This window comes from Lepisma saccharinum, chromosome 4 (genome assembly GCF_977018435.1).
Source record: "Lepisma saccharinum chromosome 4, izLepSacc3.1, whole genome shotgun sequence".
Lineage (NCBI taxonomy): Eukaryota > Metazoa > Arthropoda > Insecta > Zygentoma > Lepismatidae > Lepisma > Lepisma saccharinum.
In genome coordinates this window covers 63,428,929-63,450,162 of record NC_139232.1, presented here as the reverse complement: position 1 = coordinate 63,450,162, position 21,234 = coordinate 63,428,929, and the positions used below count along the sequence as shown (strand labels likewise).

The 21,234-nt window shown below is 37.8% G+C and overlaps 1 protein-coding gene across 1 annotated transcript in view; it reads right to left on the bottom strand.

Moving 5' to 3' along the window:
• LOC145986518 (protein white-like) overlaps positions 1–19,905 on the bottom strand; it is a 104,971-nt gene extending 85,066 nt beyond the window's left edge. Inside the window, exon 1 of the mRNA XM_083120627.1 lies at positions 19,597–19,905. Within this exon, the coding sequence (XP_082976753.1) occupies positions 19,597–19,665 (69 nt within the window). The 5' untranslated portion in view covers positions 19,666–19,905. The remainder of the gene's footprint in view (positions 1–19,596) is intronic.
• Between the last annotated feature and the right edge of the window lie 1,329 nt (positions 19,906–21,234).

Here is a 21,234-nt window from a genome sequence, read left to right as displayed (position 1 = left end):
TCAGAATGTGTGTTGTATGCTATGTCATGGTCTCTACAAGCAGCATCTAGGGGATTAACACCAGGATCACCTCTGTTTAATCTATGGTCCAATTTTGTGCCTGGACCACAATACTGATAGCCTGGAATGTGTAGTTCAAATGGCAGCTTGTTTATAATGTCATTAACCAACCCCCGACCCTCAGAAATATTCCAAAATTTAGGTGGTAGAGTATTAATAATTTTTATAAGATATCCAATCCCCTTAGTGTCATTCACTATAAAATTAGACAATTTGGTGCTTATCATGTCCATAATTCCAACCTTTTCATTGTAAAAATTGTGGTTGCCAGCATTTTCCTCCCCAGCTATCACCAATAACCTATCTACAAGTTTCCTGACATCATCAACCCACACAAATTCTTTAGGCAGGGTGTTGTATTGTTTGATTCCACTGCCTGTCTTGATCTGTGACCATATGGGCTTGATTAAGTTGTTGTATTTTGCTCCACTGCTAGACTTGGCTCTTTTTTGTGTGGGATCATTGTTCTGGTATAGAGCATCTGATTTTATTAATATTTCTTTGTAGTGCTCATAATCTTGATCTGTATAGTTGCCAGGCCTCTTTCTAGTCATCAGTTCCCACAACCCAGGTGTGCCGGGATATTTAACAAAACCACCTTTTTCTCCAAGATGAGATTCTGAATATACAATTAGATCATCTCCCATAAATGTTACTCTGAAATTGCCAATTCTATGTATGATGCTACCATCACGCTCTGTGTCAGCATATAAGCCAAAGACCTCATCTTTGTTGTCTTTAGGTGTGCTTAAATATTTTTGAGCAAGAAGACCCAATTCAATAGGATCCAGAGTAGCTTCAATTCTTCGAGGAGCAACAGGACTAGGTGTATGAATACTGGAAAGTGGGGTGAATGGATAATCTAATATGTTCCTTGCAGCTACAGGTACAAGCTCTGTGATCAAATTTTGATTTTGCTCTGTAACAGTTTTGATATTTTTACCTAATTCACTAATAGCATCAATAATAGGCTGTTCTGTTTGTTTGTGTTGTTCATAAATTCCTCGGTTCTGTGATTTCCATCCCTTAAATCTTTTTACAAGATAATCTCTTAATTTAAGATCATCAATGATTGGCCTTTTCATGGTTATTTATATATGTTTCAATGTCTAGAAAATTGTTGATTTTATTTCTGTATTTGCCACTATTGGGTTTTCTTGTCATATCAATTGTGACAAACCCATAACTGTTTTAATTCCAGCACCTACTGCAAAACTTGGAAAAATTATTGTAGCTCAAGTCCCCACCTACATATTCATCATGTATGTGTTTGAGGTTGGTATGATCTTGATGAAACACACATATAAAATTGCTGTTGTCTCGGATCAGCTGCTTCGGTATTTTTGAAAAAGTCTGTGCCAGGTAGAAGCAATCAATGTTTTTGTGTCGGCCCTGTGTAAAGAAATTTCTAACCTTGTTTTGATTATCCAGTATAATGTCATCAAACACAACAACAGAATTATCGAGACATTCATGAAGTGGCTTAACATCTGATTCAAAAGTGGCAATATCCAATCCATTATATAGCTTCATCAACTGCTGATATTTTAATTGTTCCAAGCTCTTAGAGAAGACATACAAGTGCCTATTTTTCCAGTCTAACCAGTTGGGTGCCAATAAAAAATTATCAATCATTAGTGTAGTTTTACCACAAGCTGATGGCCCAACAATAAGACATCTAATATTTTCAGGCAGCAACTTGCCATTTCTCTTAATCTGCTGTTCAGGTTCTGGCAGCCTTTTTATAACATCCCAGGTGCTCATATTATCACTTTGTCTGCATCGATCCAGCTGTGTTCTGGAAGTCCTAGCCATTTGAGAAATAACTTGTTGCCTTTTCTGCGGATGATTTTTTCTATGAGATATGTGTCAGGCTGTTTAGTTTTGTTGAGTTCTTCTTCATAGAATCTGCCTTTGAGAATTTCTCCTCGGTGGTCTTTTATTATATATGTGTTAAGGGTCCCAGGTTTAATTTGAACTACTGTAAATAATTCAGTGCTCCAGTTTCTTGTAAAGCCTCTTTTGAATAAGTGCTTATATTTGCTGATTCTTACTTGATCACCCACCTTGTATTTGGCCTTTCTTGTTGTTGGCTGGTATCTAGGATAATAAACAGTCCTGATCAATTTTTGCTCATCAGATGAAGTTACTTCAGAGGGTTTCATGTTGATTGTGGAATGGACCGAGTTGTTATATTTATGTAGAAGTTCTGGAAGAATATTAAGCCATTTATAATTACCTTGAAGTGTAAATTGTTTATACATAAGATTTTTTAGAGTTTTGTTGAATCTCTCTACAATTGAGGCCTTGAGATCACTGTAACTCGAATAATGTTGTATTGACTGGCTTTTAATAAATTGTTGAAACACAGAATTATAAAATTCTTTGCCATTATCTGTTTGCAAATAGCGCGGTGATCTTCCACTCTGATTGATGATTGTCCTGATGGCTTCTGTAACACATTTTCCAGTCTTGGATTTGAGTGGCACAGCCCAGGCAAATTTTGAAAATGTGTCTATGACAGTGAGTAGATACTTGTAGCCCTTGTTGATTTTGTCTAAGTTTTTCAGCTGTCCACTTGCCATCTCAATCAAGTCGCTCTGCCATAAATCATCTATGCCTTTTGTAACTACTGGCAGTCTCTTATAATTATATCTGGCTTGTCTGTGTAATTCATCAACAATAATTTGTCTAGACATAATATGAAAACAAGAATATTGCAACTATGGGGTGTTCAGCAGCTGATACTACAGGATTTTCTAAATATAATTTGTCTCCTATTTGTATATGAAATTCCAGAAAGCCATCATCTTCAGCAAAAGATGTTTCTAATGTATTGGGATCTGTAAAATCCTCTAACTCTACACTGGTGATTTTTGGTTTGTTGTCAGCATTTGTTATTGATAAGGTTGGGTAGTGGTGTGCCTGTGGTTGAAGCCAATATTTGATCTTGATTGGTCTCAGTGTGCCCCCAACAAAAAACTGGTAATAAAATTGTGCAGGGGACAGCATATATATTTTGCCACCTGGTGGAAATGGTGAATCATATTCTTTGTTGGGGATGCTGTACAATTCAAGAATTACTGTATGTTTTGGATTCTCGATTATGCCGGTTATTTCTTTTTCTGCTGTAAGCAATCTGCTTGTTACAGATTCAAGGTGCTCATTGATAGTCCTAACAACATCATCATGGCCTGGCTTGATTTTTATGTCCACAACAAGTTTCTTGTATTGTTGCACAATCTCTTGAAGCTGGATGGCAAAAACAGACAGAGCAGTTGCTTGATTGTATTCCATGGTCCCTAGCTGTTGCTTGATATTAGCTACAATTTGTTGCAAATTTTCAATAACTGCCAATTTTGAATTTTGAGCAGTAAGATCATGGACCTGTTTTCTGATATCCTCAAACAGGGCATGCAGTTCATTAATATGTTGATTAGTTGGTAGAGTGGCCACTGTCTGAGTGAGTTGTTTGATCTCTGTCTGGATATTCTTGATATCTTCTGATTTCAATATGCGATTCACTGCTCTCTTTATATTTTTAAGTTCCTGTGATGTAGGCAGATTTGATACAGTATTTTGCAAAGATTCAAGTGCCAATTTCACATTATTTAATTCAGAAGCATCAGCCACACTTTGCATAGCATTTTGGAGCAGGGCTATATTTGCCTGAGTGGGTGTTGATTGTTGTAAAATTTCAAGTTTTGTTTGGATATCATCGATCAAGTGATGAAAATGAGATAGTTCAGATTCAGTGTTGAGGTTTTCAAGCTTTGTGATGTGTTGCTGGACACTGACAAGTGTGTGTACAATACCAGGCAGGCGGGATTCTAGAGATTCTTGTACATTTGTCAAATCACTTTGCACTGCTGCTATTGTACCCTCAAGATGGGTTATGGTACTTTGAATTTTTCCAAAATCTTCATATGTTTCAAGTTGCAGCTTAATGTTGGCAACACTCCGAGTTTTTGCACTGAAAGCATCAGAAGATGGCAAGTTGTTCATAAAATTTTCAAGTGTCCCAATTTTTTCTTTAACCTCGGCTATGGCATTGTTCAGAGGGTCCAGATTAGGTATTTGGAGTGATTGAATCTGTTCTTTTAGAGTGGAAATCACTAGATCAAAATCTTCTTGTGATTTTATGCTTTTGACAATTGTTTGGAGCTGTGCCTGGACATTATTTATCTGCTCTTCCAATTGCTGTTTCAATTGCTCAGAGTTGGTGGCCTGGGTCTTAAATTTGGCTTGAAGAGCTGCTACAGCTTCTTCTAAACTTTGAAAATTATCCAATGTTGCCAGGTCAGTATATTTCTGAAGCAATAATTTGAGTTCTGAATCAATTTTAAGAAGAGGGTCCATACATTGTGATTGTAAATTTGTAATTTCTAGTTGAAGACTGGCATTGAGTGTGGTTTGTAAAGCTTGTAAATCACTTCTTAATTTCTTGACTCTGACATCAAGCATCAGAATCTCATCACTGTGATCTTCATGCCTTGTATGGCCAAATATATCATTAGGCATTTTTGTTTTAGTGGTTATTTATTATTGAATATCTAATTCTTAATTCTATAAAAAAAAGGTATAAGCTTGTCATAGGATCCAGGGACCTCAATATATAAGCAGTCACCAGCAGAAACAGTATATACAGTGCCAGAAATCATGTTTGAGTGCTTAATTCTATAAATATTTCTCCCTACTGAAATCTTGACATTACCCTCAGGGGTTGTAATAAATTGCAATTGACCACCTACAGGTAATTGGTAATGATTTAAATTATTGTTAAATATGTACAATATTTTACCTGTTTCATCATCAACATCTGTAAGTATGCTGTTCAGATGAATAATTAACAAAGCACTTAGTTTAGATATTATATCAGAAGAGGGTTGTGCTGTTGGCAGGTCCATAATAGCCTGTTTTTTGAACCCAAATAAGTTCATATGCATGTTTATTTATTTCAAATCATGCTCTGTAATTGGGAATTGTTTGCCACTTTTCAAATCACAATGACCCCATGGTAAAGTATGTATGCCACATGACAAAATGCATCTCTTATCATCATGTGGGTCCAGAGCCACTTTTCTTACAATATTGCTAGTCAACAAGTGATCCACACTCTGAATTCTGGATTCTGATGTTCTGATTGTGCTACATGATTTGAGGCAATTTTTGTAATCTTCAAATTCAAGCTCTTTGTCTACAGTCACTCTGCCAATGCCCTTGGCCTTTTTGGCAACAGCGCCACTACATGTTTCAAAACTGTACATCTTGGCCCTTAACCCAGCAAATGTCACAATAACATCACCAAGTGTCTCATCTTTTAACTTGCCAGGCACCTTTTTGTTGTGGTGTTGAATCTCTGTATGTTCACTGGTATCAAAATATTTAAACAATTCAGGCTGTGTTATATCTTGATAAACATCTTCTGTTTGAATATCAAGAACAAAACTATCTGTGTCCATGTACATCAGTTTTACACGATCCTTATAAAAAGGCTTCAACACATCATAATACAATTTTAACATGTGTAATTTGGCCAATTCCAATATCACAGCCCCTACATAAATAGGCTTATCAAACTTAATCTTTGTTTTTTTTCATGTTGAAAAGTGCCATATTTTCATCATAAATTCTTCTGTAATTGAAGTTGGGCTTTGCAATCAATTTTTTGCTCCGGTTGGGGTCAGTAATTATTTTATCAATATGTTTTCTGACATTTTCAATTGTTTTGCCATACACTGAATTGACCATCAATTTAAACAAAGTTTTATCAAATTGGCTCAATGCAGATGTTCGAAGCTCTGTGTTTGTATCAATATATGGTTTCAACCATCTTGAGTGCCTGAACCTCAAAACTTTTCCAACTTTGGTCACTTGAACACCATGTTTCATCAGGAACTGGAGGTTTTTGTAATATATGACATAATCCTGTTTCGGCTCTAGAGTCATCATCAATTTCTTCTGTTTAGAGCCAGGTGAACACTTAACCTCGGGAATTGGGGGCAGATCAGAAAATGTGTTGTGTAAATCATCAGGAATTGTCAGATCAACCTCTAAGAACAGGCCATAGTTACTGTCATCAAAATCCTTAAGATCTTCAATATTGAAATCTTCGACCCACTCAAGCCCTGCATATGGCAAATTATCCATCATAGCATAACCATAGAGGCTATTGGCATCTACATACAGTATATAATTTGATGGCAGTGCTGGATCATAATCAGGAATATATTTGTTATTTGCTCTGGCATATCTCTGAGAACATTGCACCATGCCTCCTCTTATACATTGTTCCATAAACAGATACATATCTTGATCCTGGATCAGATCCAATTGCATTTTAGTGTTTAAAAACATTGCAGACCATGCTAGGCCCGGAGCACTGTAAAAATACATTGGATCCAGCTTATAATTTTGCATGGAAGATTTTCTGAATGCCTGCAGTATATCAGCTAAGAGGGTCACATCAAGTTTTAAATAAGCCTTGTGATAATCACCAAATGTCTGGCATTTTAAATTGTTCCACATCAACTGGGCATGGTGATAATCTTCATCAGTGATTCCAGATCCTCTGATTTTGCTGTAAAACTCTTGTTGTGGTGGCAGAGAACACTCATCAAATTTAGAAAAATCTGTAACATAGTCATATGGATATACACCCTTCCGCCTAATTAATTTCAGATCCTGATTTGGAAACAAAGCACATGTGATTTTGAATTGATCATCAGATAATTGAGTGGCCAGTGTAGCCAGGCTAGCCGATAAAATTCTGTATGAATCAAGAAATCTTAAGTGAATAGGAACACCATTAACTTTAATTATTTTGCTAATAGCTATATATTTCTCATTATTTTCTGCTAAAATATTTAAATTCTGCTTGTCAAACCCCTCGTACCTGATCAAATGATGAAAATCATAATTGGATGCATCATGGCAAAATATGGGGACAAATTTTGGTCTCTGGATCTTAATATTACAGCTATTACACAGGGCCATTAAGAATTTACCATCTGTATGAGAATGGTGATGAACCTTGATATTTGTATCTGAAAATTCAGAATCACATACCGGGCATTTTTCTGCATTGTTGAAATCTTCAATCTGTTTCTCTGTTAAAGGCAACATGGGTTTTGATTTTAATAAGACATTAGATGCTATGTTATGGCACTCATTTTCTATTCTTTGTGCAAATTCTTTGATGGCTACTGCTCCCATGTATATATCTTCTTTACTAACAACCCCATCCTGTACAACCACATAATAAAAACTAGAAGGTTCATGTAACTGGTATGATGTAATTGAAGATTCATCAGGATCTGGGCTGCAGAATGCAAGAGGTTTGAGATTTGATTCAAAATCACAGACTATATATGCTGGGTGTTCCAACAGGGCTTCAAATTTTTTGAATTTGGCATTTTCATTTGGATTAGGCATCACCATATGAACAGGTTTATGGTTGCCACAGTATTTCAGATGCTCAATTAACTTGTTTTTAGCAATTTCTGCATTCTCTTCACAAACACCATTCACCATTTTTCTACCATCAAATACAATTAAACATCTTCTACACAACTTGAATATTGTATGAGTTTTGTCTAGTTGTGTTCTCACTAAAGCTTCAAGATTATGTATCAGAGTATAATGGCGTGTATCATCCCCTTCAATTAAGAGCAGATCAATCGGAACAGCAGAATCATCATCAAGTGTACTGATTCTGAGAGGATCTATCAAGCAATTGCCACGGCCAGTAGAACAAATAAATACATTAATAGATAATTGTTTACCATTAATATCCCTGGCCTTTTTTTCAAATTTATCAATATTCTGAACAGACATTGGATATTCTAAACCCTCCATTGCTTCATCAAAATCATTTTCATGTTGTTTATAATAAGTTATTCTATCAGGATTCCTTGAAACTGGATACAAAGCAGCTAAAATACACCACAAAAAGCATTTCTCATCATTATTTTTTATATTAACCACAGCTTGTTTGTTTTTAATATTGGCAGGTAATGGCAAATATGTAGATCCTTGTAATGGGCTGAATTCAGAAATATTAACATAGAGCTTGTGTGGAGATCCGCATAGGCTCTATCCAGACTCTTTTGCTGCAAATTCAGAGTGTTTAATATTCAATTGATCTATCAAACTGCTTATTATTTTGTCTGAATTTGCATTTGAATATACCGGTACAGTTTCTGTTATGTGGGGCTGTGTAAATTTTGTGCCATTTGGCTTCTTATATTGTGTAAACAATTTGAGGGACAGCTTATAAGAGCCATTTTGTGCATTTAGAATTGCCTGCACATCAGAATTTATACTGTTCAAAAAATTCTTAATGTCACATCTTGGCTCTGATACAAACCGGTAATCCCTTAATTGGCCATTAAAACTGCTATGGATAGGTGGTGCATAGCGTGGCTGCTTTGCTGTTCTAGTATTAACAGGTGCTTCATGCTTCCTTTTCAGACCAGATGTAGATGGTTGTGAGGGCAATATTGATGACTGTTCATAACAAATACACTTATGCCATTTGTAATAAGCCTTGCTTAATATTTTATGGCATCTTGGACACATTTTTGTGGCCTTTCTGCATTTCTTAGGGTCACAAATATGCCGGTGTCTAGACCAATTAGAACTAGATATATTTTTTTTGCATTGATTGCAATATTTTTGTTTTGGCATTTTTGTTGTTTGTTTATATAAAATTTCCTGGTCAAAAAAAAACAGAACTATGGACAATATGCCAAAACAATTATAACAGCAGCTAGTGGCTGAGCTGGTGCTTTTATACCCAAACAACAGCAATAACTAGGCTCTGGTGATCCCCAATATAAAATAGTTTTGCTCTTTTATGCTGTTGTACAACACACTTTACCAGGTTTCAAACCTCAGCTGTATATCAGCTAGCAGTAAATATTCTCAAAATATCACATGTGGGGATATTATTCTGCCACATGTATTTCAATCTTACACATTTTACCAGGGTTCAAACCCAGAGCCTCTTGATTACAAGGCAATAATACCAACACTTTGCCATCAGGGGAGGCCCACACACTCTACCAGGTTTCAGACCTGGGGGGCCTCTTGATTATAAAACATATAAGCCATGGAACTATGTCTACAGCACTTCTGCTTTTTGCAGGAAAGCTCAAATACAGCACTTCTGCTTTTTGCAGGAAAGCTCAAATACAGCACTTCTGCTTTTTGCAGGAAAGCTCAAATACAGCACTTCTGCTTTTTGCAGGAAAGCTCAAATACAGCACTTCTGCTTTTTGCAGGAAAGCTCAAATACAGCACTTCTGCTTTTTGCAGGAAAGCTCAAATACAGCACTTCTGCTTTTTGCAGGAAAGCTCAAATACAGCACTTCTGCTTTTTGCAGTAAAGCTCAAACACAGCACTTCTGCTTTTTGCAGGAAAGCTCAAACACAGAAATATGCAATGAATAATCTGTAAGTCCCACTCGTGTTTATATTATCAGAACGAGGCAAAACCTGAATCCAATTCAGGCTTATTTGACAACATGCAAGAGGCCAATGTTCTTTTTACTACCCTTGGAGTCAATAACATGATGGAATGTATGGGGAATTTTCCCTGAAAGAGCACAGTGTAGATTTTATCTCATGCATGCAAGCATATTAAATCTCCCAGGCGTGCATAATTTATTGCTGGCCGGGACATGACTGATCAAAGATTAGAAAAAACATGAAACAATTTGCAGCCTGACCTTGTCCTATTGTATTGATCTGTAAGTTGAAGAGCATGAGAATATAAGCATTTTTGCCTTAGTTTTTAAGTGTAGCCAAAACAAAATCAAGGGGGGGCATATTTTTGACAAGTTTATAGACAACAAACTGAGAGATGTAGCTTTTACACACATGGGCAAATCTGTCTGAGGGGAGTTCTACACTAGAATTCAAAATTCTTTAGATTTAAATATGTACACACATGCCGATTGGGCTATATGCCCCCCCCTTGACATTGTTTTAAGTGTGGGCAAATCGGGGCATATGAACTCTTCTTTTCTACACTAGGATTCAAAATTCTTGGGGATTAAGAGCATATCACACTTGAAGAAATGGGGAATAAGAGGATCTTGGCATAATTTTAAGTGTGGGCAAATCGGGCTGTTTAATCAAATGAGCTGTTCTTTTCTACACCTATAAGTGGTCCCAGTATTATCCTCAATTATACTACTACAGGGTGACTGGTAATTAGATGTATTCCCTGAAAGGGGTTAAAGTAGAGACAATTTGCAATAAATTTAACCATATGGTACCCCGTCCGAAAATTAGTAGTTTTCGAGATAATCGAATTTCAATTGTTTTTTTAAAAAATGACAATTTTCCACATAAAAATATGAATTGAGAAAAAACTTCTCATTGTATGGAACTTATTTCAGCGCTTTCTGATAGCTAACAAATAAGTGGTTCGTTTTAAAAAAAGTTTTTCCCAAATAATCACATGTAAGTAACGGGTGGGCCTAAACTTACAAGTGATGATAAAAAAATGCACTCTAAGCCCCGCGACAGGTCAAGTTTGCAGCAACGTTTCGCATGTATAGACACAAACGTGCGCGCAGAAAATAGTTCCGCTGCAATACTGTCGATTTTCTCACTGTCTACGATATGAACATCTCTGCTGTTGAGGCAAGACTGGTACGGAAGATTCTTAGCACCGTTCTCGTGTGGATTAATACATTAAACCTGCTACAAAGTTAACCTGTCGCGGGGCTTAGTTTACTTGGCAACGTATTAATAACAAAAATGGTATGACACGAAGCGTACAAATTACTTAAATTACTTCCTTGTGACATCTGCTATCCAACAAGGTACAAATGTTGCTAACATTTACATTTGTGTACAAGAAATAATACATAATTCATCTTCATGTGAATGGAACCAATGAACAATACAATTAAAGAACATTACTCGTCTTGCTCAAAGTGGGCACATCCATTACGAATGCAGGCACGCAGGTGTTTACGGACATTTGATCTCGTAACTCATGATGTGATGGTGTCCTTGATGTGTTGACCAGCTGTTAAGATCCTCTCCCTGAGGTCTTCTTGCGAGTTTGCCGGTGTTTGTCATGTGGCTTCAAATGTAAAAGTCGCAAGGCGTCAAATCGATCGGGGGATCGAGCTGGGCAGTCATCATGCTGATAAATCATGTCAGTCTTGTAGCTAGAGGCACATCCTCCAACAACATTGCCATCCCGTTCCTCAAAAAATGTTCATAAGTGATGCCATTTAAGATTTGGGGCAGGAAAAATGTCTCGATCAAATGATTGTTGATGACGCCCATACATACTTCTGCCTGGGCGTGCAACAATGGCTGGATGAAAATTACCCAAAGAAATGGATTGGCCGAGGCGACCCGATTCCCTGGCTGGCTCGATCACCCGATTTGAGCCTTGCGGCTCAAATACACATTCATACACAAATTCATACACAATGAATCCATTTTGGTCGGAACTCGAACTCGGAACCTTGTTCGGCAAGAAATAAAAATATCCATAAGGCATGAGTGTTTCATTGGAGATGTTCCTCTACTTCCGTCATTTTATCACTAATATATTTCTTTAATATACAATAATAAGTCACAACTACCTAAAAATAAATATTATTTTGCATTTTCACATGCATACGTTTCATAACGGTTAGAGTGTGAACTGGCACCTGTTTATTTAGATTGTTCTTTATGTTTCGTGTGTAGTTAAAGATAGGAAAAATGCTTGAGGAACGATTAGGGCTATAAGAATTCCGTCCGTGACAGAGTGGTTAGCACAGTGCGCTACGATGTCTGATGTCCTGGGTTCGAATCCCATCGTGCGTATTGGTATTCTTTGTGAGTGCCCCTTCATCAATTTCATCATATCACTCATCCTCGTCGTCGCGATTTGCAAGAGGTGAAAAAAACGACGCTAACTAAGAAAATAAAAAGACTTATAAGAATCATTCTTATTTCCGGACGTGTGCTACATTTTATATTTGTGTCTGGCCTCCGGAAGGAATTTGAAAGAAATCTCAAATGTCTTATACGTATTTTGAGCATGTGACGTTCCTTTCTGGTGTTCGCCACTGGATCACGGATTACTACGTCACGGTAGCTACCCAATCTCCCTGTGCGGCGGAGTTATGAGACTCACCTTAATGTATACTACACTGGATTCTCAGGACGGAACGGTTTGAACAAAAAAATAACTTCTTACTATTTTACAAATTTAATAAAACATTTCACCTTTAAACAATCACTGCAAATTAATAACAATATTCACCAACACAATCACTTTTGAATTAAGTTGCTGCTTTTTCTTTAAAACAGCGTTTTTCACAAAATAGACGTCATCTTCCGCAACTCAACTTATTTTTTTCTCTTTTTGCACTGTTGTCCTCGCAACCGAATCAATAAAAGATTGGACAGTTCTACACATCTTCACAAACCGGAAATGACTTCCGCTTCCGATATTGCGTGTAACAAATGTACAGCAAAAATTACAAATTTAAGCTAATATCAAAATATCAAACAACAGTATTGAAACTAACAAATAAATCAAATGTGAAATTAACAGAAAACAAATAAAATATTTCATATGGTCAAAATAAACAAAGCGTATCAAGCATCACGTAACTTCAAATTAGATGGAGAAACAGAGAGACTGAGGGAAGTCTAAGATAACGTGGTTCCTTGGAGAAGTATGCTTAAATCAAAGAGTGTGCATGGTTGCTACTGGATGTTCGGAAAAACAATTACAATCCCAGCTCAGAAATTACTTCACGATTTTCTAGATCCGAAAAAGTCCGGATATATGTATAAAAATGCTTACTTTGTGAAGTTTCATCGAATATAAGTGTCGGTACTTTGTTCGAAGTAACAAGTAATTTTTCTCCTTATTGGAGAAATAAGGCACACAATTCTGTTTTTTTCCCAGTGTATAGTAGTTTTTTTTTACATATTAATAAACAAAAACTTCCAGACTTTGTTTACGAAATTGTGATTTTTTTCCTTCCCGAATTCATGGATTGTTTTCTCTTCTTGGCCCCATATCGACGAAAAACGTTCTGTCTTACATACACAAGTTGAAATGACATACAGCCGTGCTATTAATTAGCAGGTGAGGAATTTTAAACTCAAGCGTTCACTTAAACATTAAGTTTTGAGCTGAAGATGTGTCATATTCTCGTTATATGTTCTAGTAACCTATTATATATTCACTGCAAATGCCTTCGTGTCCAACATTTTGAGACAATTTGTCCTACTTTGCGCTGAAGAGTGATCTGATAGCCCTATGTGTGATGAAAACTGTTTTTACTCAATTTCTGATATAATTTATTCCAGCATTTTCTTCAACCTCCATTATCTTGTTATTACCTCCAATGCTTACACAACTTTTCCTTCGTGCTCGACCTTTGGGTTCAGAAATGTTTATAACACCCCCATCCCCCGCGTTTAAATAGCAGGCAACAACACTCTAGAAAACCACAATGTATGCAACTTGTTTACTACATATTTTACGAAAATATTAGAATGTTAGCTTGATATAACTGTGGATTGGAACGAACGAAATAAAATACCTGTTTCATACGCATACTAGAACGAGCGCAGGCCTGCTGTGAGTCACTCTGGCAGTGAAGGTCACTGATCGAAGCAGTTGGTGCTTGCTCGCTACAAGCAGGCGTCTTATCTTTCGTCAAGGAAACACGGAAATTTTAGTTACTTTCTTTCGCCAGACTAATGGTGAACATTTACAGGAACGTAAGGAGTAGTATCGTATTCTATTGGAATTAGATTTCGTGGTTAAAAGATATCATAACAATATGTAAATCTCTTTTGTGACCTACACTGAACTTATTTTAAAGTTTCATTGACATGTGAAAGCGGAAATTTAGAGATCCTTCTTCCTTATGATTTCTAAACAACCGAAGAGTGTGGTGAACGTGAAACTACTTATTGTTCGTATCAACGATATCCATTATACAAATGGTCCTTAATCAAAAACCCTATTACATCACAGGAAGTGATATTTAAAACAATTCTACCACGTATCCAACGTAACCAATATTCAGATTGATTCCAAGCTTCTGTTTGGGTTATTTTGTGTCGCATTTTTACCTCTTGCGATAATCGCGACGACGAAGATGATTGGTAATGATACGAATGCAATGCTACATCTAAGCCTCAACAGATTTCAAAAGTGGATCCTCTGGCTTTGTAGAGAGTTACGGTGATTTTTATTTTTATTTTCATTTGGTATTTTAAGTCCACTTTATGCACACAAAGGCTAATCGAGACTGCATCTACAGTTTAAAGTGGGATCCTAACCACTGTGTCTCCACCGGGTATCGAACAGGGGACTCCTTGATTACAAGGCGACTCCTCTACTACAGCGCCATCGGGAAGGATGAGAGAGAGAGAGAGAGAGAGAGAGAGAGAGAGAGAGAGAGAGAGAGAGAGAGAGAGAGAGAGAGAGAGAGAGAGAGAGAGAGTTACGGTGACTACGATAATGAAGAATTGAAAGTAGCAGAACGCCTAAGCTATTCTTTTGTCAATATTGGAATTGTTAATGAATGTTATGAATGTCAGTTCAAATTGAAACAAAATAAACTAAAAGATTTCCAGAGTGCCGTTACAAATCGTTAATTTTTCTCTTTCCACACATTAATTTGCTACAATGTAGATATTTGCATGCTAAGATGTATAAAGTGCTGCATTTTCAGTATTTGGAATTGCGATTTATTTCTGAGAATGGAGTAAGTAGTGGGAAAAAGATCACCTCACATGTTTGGATTATACCTCCCCGCCAAAGGATGTATAGTAAATTAAAATGCAAAGTCCTACCTTGTGCTTTGCACCAAGCCATGAAAGCGTATAGGGGGTGTGGAGTTAGTGGAGTTAGGGCCCCACGCATGAAGTCTTCATCAGGCCGAAGGTTGGAATGATGTGATCAGCACCACGCCCCTGGCCGCCATACCCCCCCCCTTCCCCAGAGTTTCCTCCAGGTACCGACTTTATACGACGCTGGGTGGGCACCGAAGCAGCTTGAACAGGTGGACAAAATCCCGATTATCCCCCGTCGAGGATCAAACCCAGATCTCTCGCATGGTAATAAAACGCCCTTACGACTGTGCTACTGCGGCACATACAGTAATTAAGGCAAGAATTGTTTTAACGTTTCGTTCAACGTTTTTAGGGGAATCATTTTCGGAGATATAACGTGTAGCTCTTGTCGGTTCTGCGACCAGGGTTGAGAAAAGGCGATTTTCTGACGAACAACATTCCACCTGACAAGTCACGTGACTTTCCTACATTTCCTGTGCCTGTTGGCTTTTGCATGAAAGACGAGTTGCTCTTGAGACAGACAGAATCAGCCGATCACCTAATGGTGCAATGTGTGTTGCCTACCCTTCCGGCATTATTTACTGCCATTAAAGTCTTATGGGGAAGAACTTTTTTCCACCACTGTACAACAGTATAGGTTCATTCTTGAAATAAATATATTCTATTCTACAGTGTTGTACAAGAGAAACATGCAATTTCTAGCTCCGCCATCAACCATGTGGCACGAATTCACTGTTGACATAGAACATTTGTGGATGGTGACACATTCTCGGTTGAAGGGTATGGGTTCAACACAGCGACTTCGTCCTGTCGGTGTGTCTGATGTCATGATACGGTTTCCGCAGCACATTATTGCTTTCAGTGCGTTATCAGACAGAAAATAAAATTTTCTGTGGCAACCGTGATCCTGTGTCGCACTGTTGTATACAATCAGGACAATTTTTCGGAAGCTCATATGGTCGTTACGAAGAAAATTATTTCGTCTTGTAAAAGTATGACGTTGATGTGCGTCGTTAGAACAGTACAGAGCCGAAAGGTTCTTTTACAAATCGAGATGAGATCTAGACTTGGTGTTCGAGACTGATATAACACTGAACAATTTACTATGTTACTTCTTTAGGTAGGTATACTAGAAGACTCCTGATTATTATAGTAGATAAGTTGTTTGAGTGATTTGGTTTATTTTACATTGCTTTTCTGCCAATTTTGGTTAATCGTGAAGATGAGAATGAATGGTGAAATTGATGAAGGAACACTCACAAACAACACACATAGTAGAGGAAATGAACGGGAAAAAAGGCCTAACCTGGAATGAATTGCAACACAAATGTATAGTGAATAATATATTAAAAATCCGCCATCCAAATGTTTATGGAAAATCCGCCATCTTGGAAAACGGCGGCAGAAATTAAACTTAAAAATTAAAAAAATGTAATATCTCGAAAACGGTGCATTGTACACAAAAAGTGAAGATAGCCAAAATAAAAGAACAGAAAATCTGCTAAATTATGTTTTTTGTTTGATTGAAATTTAACATGTTAGCGCCAGGTATCTACGAAAAATTCTGCAATGGACTCTAAGGCAAAGTGACCGGTTTAGAACCGTATTTTACCATATCATATTAGGCGATTATAGATGGCGTAATGGGGAGCACTCCCTCCCCATATACACACTTTTTGTCCCCACACTATGGTCTCTTAATGCTAAGATTTGTCTGCCAGTGGATTTGACCCAAAATCATCTGCCGAATTCCATTTTCAATACGCTTCTCCCTAATTGCAGTCAGTAGAAAGTATACTATCCTTGCCCCTCCCCTCGCTCAGTTTAGACGCGCCTAATCGCCGCTGCTGTGTGCATACATTTTTAAACAACAAAAACAACATGTGAGTAATAAACGTCATGTGAACGGAACACTGCATAAGACAATGCATTACATTTTCACCAATATCATAATAGCTCTACGACGCCAGGGGTCTCTGATTCGAATCCCGGCCTGGGCAGGGATGTTTGTGACTGTTCATCAATTTCATCATATCATCATTATCACTCATTCCTATCTTCGCAAATTAGCCTAAAGTGACACAGAAAGCGAAATAAGATAAAGTAAAGCAAATCAATCAACCAATATCATAAGAAATGCAACACGTAAATTTAGGGAAACACATGACTCTGCATTAAACTACATATCTCCTCAACCCCTGACTCTAAAGTCACGAAATAAAAACCAATCTCTAGAAGAAATCATAAGCTATGAATTTGGTTCAGTGACTTTAGGACGTAAATTACATAGTTTCTTACATATCTGCTGTTTTTTGTGTCAGAAACCAACTTTTACGCTAATTCTAAAAATTAAAGAAAACATTTGAATCTTTCTAATTCAGTTAAGATTTATGGTAGCTCTATCAAACAAAAGACATAGCTAATTTATCAGATTTTCTGTTCTTTTATTTTGGTTATCTTCACTTTTTGTGTACAATGCACCGTTTTCGAGATATTATATTTTTTTAATTTTCAAGTTGAATTTCTGCAGTTTTCCAAGATGGCGGATTTTCCCAAAACATTTGGAAGGCGGATTTTTAATATATTATTCACTATACCATTCCGCACAATCTGGCACATAAAAACATTTTGTGTTGCAATTATTTCCGGGTTTAACCGTATATTTCCTCTACTAACATGTCCAGGCCGGATTTCGAACCTGTACCGCGCTGTGCTAACCACTCCGCCACGGCAATAGATAAGTCGTTATGTATTTTCTTTAGTAATTACGAACTCAAAACAATTGTCTAAATTGTGAGTCTGTCCTGCGTCGTTGAATAAGAATTCAGGATAAAAGTCTCTTTATCGAGGGCTCGCGGCGTTGAAACTAGTAATCTAACACATGAACTTTATGAATAAAGTTTTTTTTTCTTTTACATAAATTACCTCTATTCGCTATTAAAGTTCATAAGGTGATACGCTGTATTTATTGTTTACTCTATATAATTCGAGACTCGACATTAGGCCGAGACGGATGTTTATAAAGCGAGACGAGACCAAGAATGAGACAACTTGGGACAAAACCGAGATGCTACCAAGTCTCGTACCATCCATCTCATTTTGATACCATCCCTATATGGTGCACCCTGTATATTTATTTTATATACATTTTCTATATTCATGCATGTAAATATTTGAGATTTAGAAAATAGAAACAACATTGAAGGGGCGAATTCAGTGGCGGGGTGAGGGTTACAGTCAGCCTTCATATTGCCATCTTTCTCTGCATTTGACGTTCTTTGTTTTAAGGAATACTGGGTCAAAGGGGATATGACCAGTAGCGGCTCGTGCCTAAAATAACAGGTGAAGAAGTATATTTATAGGCAATGAAAACAAATAGTAAGTGCCAGTGCCCCCCCCCCAATTTAAAACGCCTTTTTTGTCTTCATCCGTCCATCTGGAAAATGGTGTCTGCAACAAATTACACACTAAGTCATTTACTGGGTTCATTGTAGAAACCACAGCTCAACACATGAACACAACACACGATAGGAAACGCGAAACACACACGCGGAACAAGATCTCGCGAGAACGCGAAGATTTTGCCACAAGCACTGGATGCGATGTTTTCTCCGACGAGAGAACTGATTCACGTAGAGGGCGACACCATGTTCAAGGCCAACGCTAGGTGACGTCACCGTTGCCATGACAACCGGCTAAGTCTTCCGCAACCTAGCGGTGTTTGCTCTTGGGTTGGGACGAACTCAATACGTGCGTAGCGCCGAGCGGCGTGTTATTTGAGTATTATCGTGTGCGTTCTGCTGGGAAATAGTTTAATTTAATAAGCAAATGAAAAATGTCAATATTAATTTGAAAATTAGGTGAAAACATCTGCACTTGTTGCACTTGGCCAGCCGCCACTGGATATGACCTCCACCAACCCTCCTTTGGGCACGCCATTGGTCTAATTTCAGAATTCTAATTGTCATCGGGGAAAGTCTATGCATACGCATACGCGAAGTAAAGCTGGAAGGAAATCGACATATATCTATATCTTAATTATTATAGAATTAATTGATTGTAGAGTCTCTCAGAAAGGGTAGTAGTAAGGTCGTCGCCTTGTAATTAAGGTATCCCATCCTGGTTTAGATTCCGGTGAAGACACATAGAAGTACGGGTCACACTTTCAACAGTACGTCCAGGAGTCGCGATTAGCCTTACTGTACAGCCACGGACATTTCTGGGTTGCAACACTCCCATTAAATTTCAATGGAACCATTACAAGTGTCCGTGACTGTACATAGAGTGACCTTAAAATTCAAAGTGCATTTTTTTTTATAGAAACTGTATTTCTATCATTAGCCTATGTAAAACTATTAGTCCATTGCCGTTTATTTTGTGTGCATAAAACTGCAACATAAAATTTTGGTTCGAGATTTGAAACAAAAGACGAAGTGTCAAATGACCCGGGGCTTGATATATAAACAATATGTCACTGCATTCATTCAAAAGAGCACTACTGGGTCAGTGGTGAAAGGAGTGAGGGGTTGGTCTGTATAGTATTTAGTAAAACAATTTATGTAATGCACAAAATGTACGTATGCCTCAATAGAACAATGTTCTGTTTCTGTGGCATCATTGGTTTAATAAATAAATAAATAAAATAAACAATGAAAAAAAACATTACTTAAAAAAATACAAATAATTACTTACGTAAGTAACTGAGCTGTATCTCTTTTTCCCAGAAACAAGCAAAGGTTCTTCTTCTTCGCAAATAGTCATAATTAAAGATTCCAAATAAAAACTAGCAACGGACAAAAGTTTCCACTCACATTCGCAACTTGATCCGTAAGGAAACGAAATATACTGTTTTACGAGGTCAACACAACAAACGAAAACCCACAGCGCATCTCAACAGCTACAAAATACGAACGAAGGGGACATATTAAGATGTATCGTAACAGACGATCTCCTTTCGACGATTTGGACTTTGCGTTGCGTTCAGTGACAGCGTGCAAGTTGACCAACACTGATCTCGCCACCCTCTAGCGGAGATACGATGAACTACTAAGCCAGAGGGTGCAATCGACTTCAATTTTTGACTGGAAATGTATTATGTTCTTCATAGACTACGTATAATGCACGTCATTAGTAGTCATTGTAAACCAACGTGTATGTACGTACAAAGATCCATAAAATAATGACAGAGAAAAGTTAAAAATAAAATAGGCCAACGGCAGAGTAGGAGCCCTAGCCATTTTTACATAAGCCTGCATTTTACGCAGCATTATAAAGAACGGTTTCATGTCATGGGCGTCCGGAAGGGGGTGGGGCAAGGGGGCGTGGCCCCCCTGGAAAATGAAAGTCAACCAAAAAATTACGTATTTCACACATATAATTTCATTTTAACCACAATAATATGTGTTAATTATAACATGAACACCATAAATTCAAATTTAAGTAATTTTTTTTAGGGAACAACACTATTTTTAGGGAAAATGTGCCTTGTTTGCTCCCCTGGAAAACAATACCTTCCTTGCCCCTCCCTGGAAAAAAACCCTGCGGACTAGTGTTGCCCACGAGACGAGACTTTGGCTTGTCTCGTCTCGTGGAGTCTCGTGGAAATGCTGTCTCGTCTCGAAAATATTCGTTTGTCTTATGACACATGCTCAATCTCGTCTCGTCTCGAATTTTTAAAAGCCTGTCCCGTCTCGTCCCGTGGGCAACACTACTGCGGGCGCCCATGTTTCATGTCGTATGAAATCTTGCCTCTTGTGCCCACACTGGCGTACGCAGGGGGAGAGCTGATGGGGCTGCAACCCCTGGGAAATTTTGAGAAAATCAAAATTTTCCAATGAAAGCAGTTAAGAACTCGGAAAAAACCAAAGTGATAAATGTGAACCCTCTTAAAAAGGCGTCCTATTACAATTTTTGTTTTTGAACATCAAAGTTTAAAAATAGTAATATTAAAAAAGTAAAGTGTTCCCCTGTGCATAGCACCACGCCATGAAGGCGTATAGGGGGTATGGGGGTAACGCCCCACACTTTCTTGATCCGGTCGTGAGTGGGGGTGATGTGATCAACATCACGCCCCTAACCGCCTTTACCCCCCAGGGTTTCCCCCAGGTACCCATGTTATTCGACGCTGGGTGGGCGCCGGGGCCGCTTTCACCGTTAGAAAAGTTCCCGGATTTGAACCGGCCGGGGATCGAACCCGGGACCTTTAGCATGGTAGTCAGACGCGTTTATTTGAAATATTTTATTATTTATCCCACCCCCTCTAGGAGCAGTTATATAATGTCCACTTTTACAATTCCACCATACTCCGGAAAAGAAAGTCCTTCGTACGCT